The 10919-nt window shown below is 35.0% G+C and overlaps 1 protein-coding gene across 1 annotated transcript; it reads right to left on the bottom strand.

Moving 5' to 3' along the window:
• Positions 1-6718: 6718 nt before the first annotated feature.
• LOC114755589 (protein VARIATION IN COMPOUND TRIGGERED ROOT growth response-like) lies at positions 6719-9141 on the bottom strand. Its single transcript, XM_028944473.1, has 4 exons — positions 8797-9141; positions 7902-8027; positions 7700-7782; positions 6719-6824 (listed from the first exon to the last, which is right to left on the bottom strand). Exons 1-4 carry the CDS (start codon positions 9139-9141, stop codon positions 6719-6721), a joined length of 660 nt encoding a protein of 219 aa, XP_028800306.1.
• Between the last annotated feature and the right edge of the window lie 1778 nt (positions 9142-10919).

The raw sequence follows: 10919 nt of genomic DNA, 5'->3' as shown, positions 1-10919 counted from the left end.
CCTTGTTCATTAGGCATATCCAAAACATAGAAGTCGGCAGGGATAACTAAATCTTTCACCTTCACAAGAATATCCTCTAAGAAGCCATGTGGATACCTCACAGTCCTATCAGCTAACTGAAGCATCATGGTGGTAGGTTTGAGGCTTTTGATTTGTAAAGACTCATACATTGATTTAGGCATAACATTAATTGCAGCACCTAAATCAAGTAAAGCTTTAGGAATGGTTGTCCTACCCACAGTACAATGTATAGTAAAGGAACCGGGGTCTTGACACTTAATTGGGAGTTGTGGTTTAAACAAGGCAGACACACTCGAGGGTAATTGAACTCTTTCATTAGGTTTAAACTTCCTCTTATTTGTGCACAACTCTTTCAAAAATTTAGCATACTTAGGGATCTTCTTAATTAGTTCAAGCAAGGGTATATTAACTTCAACTTTTCTAAATGTCTCAAGCAACTCATTATCTTGTTTTTCATTAGCAATTTTCATGCTCTTTAAGTAAGAGTGAGGAAAAGGGAGTTCATTGAGATTTACCTCCTTACCCTCATTGCTTAAGGTTCCATGAGTGCTTGTCTCTGGTTGCTTCTTGCTCTCCTTGCTTTTGTGCTCTTTAGTGGACTCCTTTTTGAGTAGCTTCATTTCTTTAGAGCTTTCAGACCTCTTGGGTGGATTTTCAACCTCAATCTCTTCATCCACCTCTTCATCATCACTTAAGTTTTGAATAGGTCCAACTTTCTTTCCACTTCGTAGACATATGGCATTCACAGACTTAGGATTAATGACAGTGTTGGAAGGCATAGTTCCTGAATTCTTAGCTTGTTGGTCACTTATATTATTAGATAATTGAGTGACATAAGAACTGAGGTTGTTGGCCCTGGTTTCCATTTGCTCCATCTTACTTTCAATAGAGGCAAATCTTGCTTCAGATCTAACTTCATTCTTTGAGATATTATCATTCATCACTTGAATGCCTTTGAGAATTTGACCAAGCTTATCATCATCTCTAGAATATTGCTCTTGAGGAATCATGGCTCTAGAAGTACTCCCCTTGAAGTTATTATTGTTGTCCCCATTGCTCCATCTGAAATTTGGATTAGCCTTCCATCCTTCATTGTAGGTGTTAGAGTAGGGATTCCATTTTGGATCATGGTTTGGTCTCCCTTGAAAGACAGCAGACACCTCTTCAGGAGTGTTAGGGCATAAGCTACTGACATGCATAACAGATCCACTAGTGTCACAGCTTGGAGCAACTAAAGCTTGAGAAGTGGAAGAAGTCCTTTGAACACTCAAATTCTTCAATTCAGCAGTGATTAAAGAGAGATGAGATGTGATCTTGGATTCGAGAGAATCCACCTTGGTTTCCAAAGAATTGATTCTCTTAGCATGTGCAGTTGAAAGTCCTAGTTCTTGCATAGCTCTTGCATCTCTAGGCCCATATTGTTGGTGATTCAAGGCCATCTTTTTAATCAAGCCCCATGCCTCTTGAGCAGTTGAGTCAATTAAAGACCCTCTTGATGCAGCATCTAGCATACCTTTCTCTTGATTTCTTAATCCATCATAAAAATACTGCACCAGTTGTTCCTCCGGTATCTGATGGTGCGGGCATCTTGAAAGAAGATCTTGAAATCTATTCCAGTAGTCATACAGTGACTCATCATAGTCTTGTTTGGCTGAATAGATCTCTTTTCTCATTGATGAAGTGCGAGAAGCCGGAAAGTATTTCTCTAAAAATGCTTTCCTTAAGTTCCCCCAACTGTGATAAGCATCTGCCACATGTCTTGGAAGACTCATATACCATTCTCTAGCTTTTCCTTCCAACGATAAATGAAAGACCTTCCATAAGACTTGGTCCAGTGATGCTCCCACAGGCTTCATACTCTGACACACCATAGAAAGAGATTGCAAATGGAGGTATGGATCTTCTCCTGACAAGCCATGAAACTTTGGAAGTGAGTTAATTAATAAACCTTTAATTTCAAAGTTTACTTCAAAGTTAGGGCAAGCAGCAGTAAAGGGATCAAAATTAACATCAGATGTTGTGGCTTCCCTAATAGTTCTTCTTCTAGGGTTGCCATTATTCTCTCCAACTCTCTCATGCTCTCCATTTCCTCCATTACCACCATTTCTAAGTTGGTTACTATTGGGGTTAGGGTTGGGTGGATTAGGTGGGATGTCGGCCATTATCTCTTCGTTAACTGATTCACTCTCACTACTAGAAAAACTAGACTCTAGAGAGATATTTTCTTCAACTATTACCTCACTTGTCCCCTCAGCTCTCTTTTCTTTTCTTATCTTCCTTAAACTCTTTTCAATCTCAGGATTATAAGGTACAAGTTTGGTCTTTCGGGGCATACAAGAGAGTAACTCAAATCAAAATAGAAGAAAACAAAATTGACCTGAAAAGCACACAAAGCCAAATAAAAAGATGAGATGTGATGAATGCAAGTGTGTGAAAATATGTATAAGATGTATGGTATGGGTGGTAAGTGTGTGTATGAGGTGTGTGCATAAGAATAAATGAAAAAGAAAAAGATTTTTTTTTTTTTTTGAAAACGGTGCAGGCGCCGCGGCGGATTTGAAGAGGCGCCACGGCGGATTTCACAGAATCAAATTTTCTATGTGTTGGAGACAGGCGCCGCGGCGGATTTGAAGAGGCGCCACGGCGGATTTCACAGAACCACCAACAGTAACAGCGAAAATTCAGAAAAAGTTTCAGATTAGATGCCAACTTGAATTTTTCCAACAACCAAAGTTCTAAACCAATCAAAATAAGTTCCAAGAAGTTAAATACACTTGAATATGAATACTTTTCATGCAAAAACCCTTGGATACAAAATTGAAGATATTAAACCAAAATTTTTCTCTATACACTCCAAAACTTTAAGTTGTCAAAATCAACTTTGAGCAAATGAGTTCAAAACCAATTTCCTAATGTGAACACCTTCAAAACCAATTATAAGTGACTTGGAGAGATGGTGTGTGCATCTAAATGGATTTAAAACCAAAATTGCACATTCACAAAATATCAAACCACAAGTTAAAGCAACACAACCAACTATTCAGCAGCAACCAAGCCAAGAAACCAATTGGTGCAAGAAAAACCAATCAATACACCAATGGAGAGCCAATGCAAAATGCAAAGTATGAACTTATATGCAAGAATGCAAGTATGAAAAGTAAGAAAATCAGGATTTTTGTTTGTATTTCTCAAAATTTTGATGCTAGGCAGAATGAAAAACCTATATTATAAATAAATATGCAAATAAACTACCTAAATGCAACCTAAAAAGGCTCTTAACCCTAGTCAACAATGAGTTGACACAAGTTAACCTAGGGAACCAATTTCTTGGCTCCCCGGCAACGGCGCCACTTGAAATGTGACCTGTCTTGCTTACACCTTAGGGTCAAATTCAAAATTAAAACCAAGGATTGTACTATAGGCACAACCTCGGGTCGTTTCACTTGTTGGAGCCTTAACTATTGATCCTAAGTTAACTAAATGCCATGAAAATGCAAATTGACTAGGGTAAAGTTGGGGGTTTTCATTAAAACTATTAATTGAGATAAAATGCAATGTAAATATATTTTTGGATTTTTGGGAAATTACGATGGAATGAATGGGAAACAAGTATTGAAACAGTTGATAAAACCTCTTGAAAATGGACCTTTGGCAATCATAGCTCAAAATGATTTTGGGGAGTAAAAATCACCAAGTTTTCTAAAGGAAAAACCTTAAAGAACCCTTCAAGTCTAGGATCTTAATCAATGGCCACCCATCTTATAAGATCCTATTAAGCTTACTTAGTGTGTGTATTAAGATTAATTAATGCACTTGGTTTAATGCAAGCCCAGATTAACTCAACAATCAAACAATACCATGCAAGAAAGAGAGTATCAAAAGAGTTGCATAGAAACATATATGTAACCACATATATTGAAGCTCAAATTCAACATTAACTAATCCAATACACAAGATAATCATCCAGAATTGATTACAACCATAATCAAAACAGTTCAGCCCCAATTTACGAATCCTAAGACCTAGAAATTTATAAATAAACAACTAGAACTATGGATGAAGCTAACTCCCCTTTGAAGCTCTTGGAACTCATGCCAATCAACCATCTTCAAGAGTTGAAGAACCCCTAGCCCTCCATCACTCCAAGCATTGCTCCAACCGGCAACAATAGTTGAATCTCCATGGAAGAAGAGGTTATGAATGGATTAAAGGGAAATATGATGGAATGTAATGAAGAATTGGTGGAATGAGGAGATGAGAGGATGATTCAGCCAAAGAGAGGTGAGGAGAGACCGAATGAGGCTTCCCTCGGTTGAAACTCAGCTTATACTGGTTACTAGAGGTGGTTTGGGGTCGGGTTGAAGCTTAGGGATCCGAATTAGAATGCTGAAATCGCGACTTTTGCAATTCTGACAAATCCGCCGCGGCGGATTTGTCCATCCGCCACGGCGGATGGTACCTTTCAGCCAAAACGCAAAGCTTCATTTACTCAGGGCCTCTGGTGTAATTTCTTGAATTCTGGGGCCTTTTTCTGTGATTAATCCGGTCTTTTACTACCTTTAATGTTGGGACTAAAGTGTGATTTCCAAATTTGCCCAAATTTCTCCCAAAGTACCTACAAGGAAAATCATACATAATATAGCATCAATTATCCTAGAAATCAATTAATAATAATTAATCTCCAATTATGACAATTTTGCCCCTATTATGCACTAATTCAAGGTAAGGCACTTTAATATAATTTAAGCACAATAAACACTAAAAGAGCTACTAATTATGATAAAAACCCTTAAAATGATATGAAAAGACAATAAAGAGTTGGGTTTAATCAGAGGCCTATTTGAAGCCTTGTCAAGTATTAAATATAGGTATCTCTCCCAATAAAAATTCGAAGGAACTAGTCTCTTTCTTTAGGCCAAATCCCCGTTAATGTCATTCCATAGTACTCTAATTATATGCACATTGATCCATAGCATCCACTCACACACTACATTTGTACTATAATTGACCAACAAACCGGCTCACTTTCAATTATAGATTCTTAACTAATTAACTAACAGATAATTCTTCTAATTAATCACATGTACAGTATAGATTTAGCCTGAACCTTTAGAACTGCAGAGGTCAGATCTGCTCCGTGTAAACTACAATCACGTAGGCAAACATCTGTAGAATCCCAAATTGTCAACATCTATTGTTTCAGTGAGATTCATACATGGGTAAGTATTGACAAAATGTTAGAGCAGGACAGTTAAAACTATTCGTTGGCTCTAAAACTCAACTTTTTAAGTTCAGGAAAAAAAAAATAGATATTAACATGCCTTCTAGATCTGCTCCACGGAGGGAAGCATTATTTAGTGAAACTCCACGAAAAATTGCACTCTTAAGTTTACATCTGTCAAACAACAAAATATAAAATATAATATGTCTTGCTACATACATAGACATATGGAAAGAACAAAATGTGAAACTAACCCAGTCAAGTATGAATATAACAAAGTATAAGGTGGACTTTGTTCGCCGAATATCTTAACCGTAAGCGGACGGGTCGCAAGTAATATAAAAAGTATCGTTCCCTCAGAGACTAAGGCCAGATGAGTTAAAAATCATAATTGTGTTCTTGATTACGTTAAGTGAAGTAAAAGTTGTAAAAGAGGTTGAGTAATGCGATCAGAAAAATAACGATTTAAATTGAGGTAAAATAAACTTGACTTTGAGACAATTAAGGGTCTAGGGTTATTTATCACTAAAATACTTCATAAAACTTGATTAATCACTTCTCAAATAGTAGTTAACAATAAGTGCAGTTAGCCAGGGTTCACAGAATTGATTAAGCTTTCTCAAGTCAAAACCAAACTATTGCAATCTCATTAAAACATAGCAATCTCTTGCATTTGTTTGAAAAGGTTACACTTTGAAAAACCAAAACCCTTTTTTAGACTATGCTAGATCAATAGATAGATCTCTATTCTATCAACAAACCTTCCATTTAATAAGAAAAATTTCAGGTCTAGCACATTTTTACCAAAGTTCACAGATTAATTTAATTTTCTCAAGCTTTAACCAATCAACTAATCAATCCAAATGATGGCTAGTCACGAGGAAGCATTAAGCTCAAGGTAAAATCAACAAAACATTATCATTAACACTAAAGAGAGAGTTAAACCAAGTTTTAATCCATACAATAGATCAAAATAACCCTAGTAAAACTATTTTAGCTATACATGTTTAGCAAAAAGCCACAATTATAAGAATAGTCACTAGCCATTATAGAAACAAAGAGAGGAGAAGAAGAAAACCCAGAAAAATTGATGAAAAAGCTTCCAATCTCTTGTAGCTTCGAGCCCAAAGATTCCAAGCTTCAAAACCTCCAAACCCTAGCATAGCAAGCCTCTAAATGAGCCCCCAAAGTCGAAGTGTGTCTGAAAACCACGAGTTTCTCAACATATCAATCCTAATTTTTATGTTACACCATAAAACGTACAGCTGCAAGAGGTCAGGCGCCACGGCAGATATGGTCATTCGCCGCAGCAGATATCACATAATGGGCCTCCTAAAAAGGGTTGGGTGCCGCGGCGGATGTGAACAGGTGCCGTGGCGCCTAACACAGAATGGCAATTCCTTGGGACAGATTGGAGTACTGCGGCGGATATGGTCAGACGCCGCGGTGGATTACACCGAATGCTTCCCTTTCTTTTCAATCTAAGCCGCCACGGCGGTTTGCTTCATGCGCCATGGCAGTTGGTCCTTGCTTTAGCTCTTCTGCTTCTAGTCTCTCTTCTTTACTAGCTTCGGGCTTTTTCCTGCACAATTAACTTCCAGAACATCTAAAAGAGTGCTAAAACAAGTTGAATAGGTAAGAATTTTGAGAGGTTATCAGACTCCAATGTATTGATTGCAAGGAGTCCAAGGAATGAACTGCGTATTATTCACGATTTATGAATAACATGACTAATTATAAATTTTATATGTATATTGATGATTATATTCTATCCAAGTTCATCAAATCTGAAAGCACAAGAAATTATCAGAAGATCTATATATATGATAGAACTCTTTTGAATTTTGGTGTTACCAATATGAAAATTTTGGTTTGAGTTACTTCCTGCGGCAAATTTGCGTTGTCAAAGATGCAGTCTTCAGCGTCAACATCCTATACCAATTAAGATAGCTAGGTTAGAGATATATAAAGTGAAATATATTTGATTTGAAAAATTAATTAAGATGGTGTATGGTTGTTCTTAAACTATTGTTATCCATATGTGTTAGGTATATATGTCAATAGATACTAAAAACTGAATTGATTATTAAATACTTCGAGACAATGGTTCAAGGATCAGTAGTCTAACAGTAGTTGAAGTGTAGTTATAACTCATCATGATTAAAATAATGTAATTTAATAGAAATATGTGAAAATATTCATATATAACCCTGCAGAGTTAATTTAAAGGAAAAAAAACATTAATTCACAAGTAAAAGAACATTTATGTATAAACCACGCATAATCCAGCAAAGCACACTTGTTAAAGAAATCTAGTGGACATGTATTTTACTTTTATTAAAAATGAGCAATTTAAAATTTTTGATGAGACTAACTAGAAGACAAGTTCACTAGTTCATTGTCTAACTAGCTAAATTGGCTTTTAATACCATATGATGTGTTTACAATTGTGCATACCAGAAATTTTGTGCGGTCAAGATTTGACTGATGAAGTTGACATTCTTAAGACGAGCATAGCTGAAATTCCTAAACGGTAAACTCTGGAAAGCCATAATCAAACTGCGTTAGAGGGAGCGGGTGTGAAGTAATAAATTAAACCGAACAACTTTTTCATATAAGTTGCCCAAAACTTAAAAAGGGGCAAGTTTCAAGAAATTACCTGTTTGGAGAGATCAAGGTCAGAAAGCAAATTTACCGCTTGAGCAATGAATTTTGGATTACCATTAATTAGTTCAGTAGCTGTCATCTTTTGGAGCACCGAGGGTATTTCACTTACAATTTGTCCCTAAATTATTGTAATAATAAGTTAATTAGAGTCTGTAACATGGGTGGATTAAGGAAAACCAAGTAAACGAAATATTCTCTTTTGTTGGGTTATATTAAATCTAATCTTGGTAAATTAGAATATTAAAAGCAATTTCGCATAATATAATCTTACCCATACTCCTGTAACGATTTTTCCAACGTTGTTCTCTTTATTCCTGCACGGATGAAAAATTTAAGAATTATATATGGAATATCTGCATATATGATAGAGTTAAAATCCAATATTGCCGAGAAAGACTTTGCATAGAAATTGTGAGTATTTAGAAGTTATTGCTGGATCAATATAAGCTCCGAAAATGTTAAAAAATAAGTAAAATTGCCCCAACCGTTTAAAAACTAATGTTGACCATTTTAAAAAATAATATTGATTGTTAACATTTTTAACATCTAGGGGCAACATGGCTCCTTTTTAAATACTTTGAGGGGATATTATCGATCCAACAAAATTTTTTGGATTCTATGCAAAAACTGTCGGACAAAATTCAACTTTAACCTCATGAAATATGGAGAAATAGTATGTCCAAACAAAATATAACAATATTGGTGACGCAATAAAAAGGAAGACATATATAAGACAAATCAAACACAGACTTACCCATCAGTCCAATGATAGCCACTTATATTTGCCACTTCTTTCAAGTCATTTCTCCATTTCTGCACTTGTTCTTGAGTAATCTTTTACTATGTTTTTGAAACGCAGCTTCAAAAGTTCCTCTTTGATGTAGTACATCAGATGGATCTATATTATAAAACACTGGCAAAACCAGTCTGCTCCATGATTTTTTGCAGTCAACAATCTTTGAGAGCTCGTCCAAACAGCAAGAAGACGAAGCATAATCCTTAGAGAAAATGACAATGGCACAGAGAGATTCTTCAATGGCTTGAATGAGTTCTGGGCTGATACCTTGTCTTTTCCTTATATCATAATCCATGAAAGTTTTGATATTCCTTTCCTTTAGAGCTTCGTGTAACTCAGCTGTGAAGCCTTTTCTGGTATCTTCTTCTCTAGAACTCAAGAAAATATGGTACTTCCATGGTTGTTGAAATGAGGAGTTCCAACGTGAAGTTGCCATTGAAATAACGTTATGGTTTTGGGTAAGAGAATAAGAAAGGGTATTAAGCAATGCAATGAAAAGAGATGATCTCTACATATATTTATATACAAGTTTTCATTTCTCACACCCAACTTGGAGTCCATGATGGAAACGTTCAAGTTAACGATTTGGTTGTTGGATGGAAAGGCGCCGCCAATTGACTGGCTTTTAATCAATACTCTCTCTCCAGTCCTAAATGTATAGGATCTAAAATCTACATATTACAAGGAGATTGAACTCAAGACCTCTCAGTTATAAAAATGCTCTAGGCTATTGGCAATAACGATAGTTTCTGATGTAAATAATTAAAGGATATTTGAGGAATTAGCATATATTAATTATTACAAATTAATAACTTAACTGATTTTTTAATATAAATTAATCATTTAGCGCATACATATAGGATTTAAGATTGAGGGGAGTAATGATTTTCGAAAATTCCAATAGCAGACTTGCTTGTCGTTGAGAGACCAACTAGTTCATTATTGATAAGACCAACTAGTTCTACTTGCATGATGTGACATTGGATTCGTTATCTTTTCCCTCTTATTTTTATTAAGCAAGGAGAAACTGTTCGTGGCTTTTGCCAATTTTGGACTTTAGCATTATTTGTCTTGTGTAAGAAGCCAATTTTGAGTTTTGACTATCCCACAACTATTTTGTACGTTTCTTCGTTTTCTTTTCTTTATTTTTTTTTAATGAAAAAAACTGGGCTTACTTGTATGGGATCTAAAATAGATGGCACTCTTCACAACTTGTGGATGGTGCAATTTTATATTATTTTTACATTTTATAATTTGTTGATTGACCTCATACTGCGTGGAAGAAGTTAGTGAAGAATTTTCACCCAAAAAAAAAAGTTGGTGAAGAATTGAATATAAGAATATAAATGAAAAACTAGTAAACAATGCTAATATTGAAATTTTTTTTAATTACATAGGGGCGGACTCAAACCCACATCACAACACATACCTTCTACTAATACACACAAGCACCACTCAGCCAAATGGCTGGTGGTAATGTTGAAATTTTATAATGACAGGTAATAAAGGGAAATTATATTAAACTTCAATCTTGGTAGTTGAAAAAATTAATATTTAATCCCTGTGCTTTATCATTATTTTTTATTGAATTTTCTTCCTTTAATTTAATAAATTAACTCATTCTTTATTTTCAAAAATACATTTTATGTTATACATATTGCATATATGTGGATGTCCATAACCCCCAACTCTTAGGATTCTTTATGGGATTCTTGATCTTTGAATGTCCTAAACCCATAACCTCCCAATAAATGACTTGAGAGGAGTTTTTCATATTTATTGACATTATCCCCTTATTCATTTCTTTGATTAGACTTTAATGGTGGGGGCCTATAAATAGAGGCAATGTACAAGGCATTTGTACACATATATGTGTATGAGAAATACTACTTGTTTTCTCTCCCAATTATTGTCTTGCTATTTTCTTTCTACTCTCTAACTTTCTTCTTTTCATAACATGTTATCAGCACGAGTTTGTTTTGAAGATTTGATGTATAAGCTTTGTAAATTATTATATTATTATAGTATGTAATAATTCTCTCTATTGACTTCCCCTTACTCAATTATTCTTTTTATCATATTATCATGTGCAATTTTAAGTTTCTATATATTTGCTATGTATTACGTTGTTCCTTTATGTTATATATTAATTTATTTTTTCTATACATTTTAATTTTGTTATCTTCCCATTGTGATTTTGTGTTATTTATTTTA

Source organism: Neltuma alba, unplaced genomic scaffold (genome assembly GCF_004799145.2).
Source record: "Neltuma alba isolate B1F8T4 unplaced genomic scaffold, ASM479914v2 tig00010294_pilon, whole genome shotgun sequence".
NCBI classification, from domain to species: Eukaryota; Viridiplantae; Streptophyta; class Magnoliopsida; order Fabales; family Fabaceae; genus Neltuma; species Neltuma alba.
This window is presented reverse-complemented; position numbering and strand designations above follow the sequence as displayed.

Excerpts from the sequence above, each read along its gene's own strand:
- LOC114755589 (XM_028944473.1), bottom strand. The coding sequence starts at position 9,141 with ATGGCAACTTCACGTTGGAACTCCTCATTTCAACAACCATGGAAGTAC. Across the intron at positions 8,028-8,796 it reads ATAATATAGATCCATCTGAT|GGACAAATTGTAAGTGAAAT; the intron begins GTACTACATCAA and ends ACAATAATTTAG. Across the intron at positions 7,783-7,901 it reads ACCTTGATCTCTCCAAACAG|AGTTTACCGTTTAGGAATTT; the intron begins GTAATTTCTTGA and ends ATGGCTTTCCAG.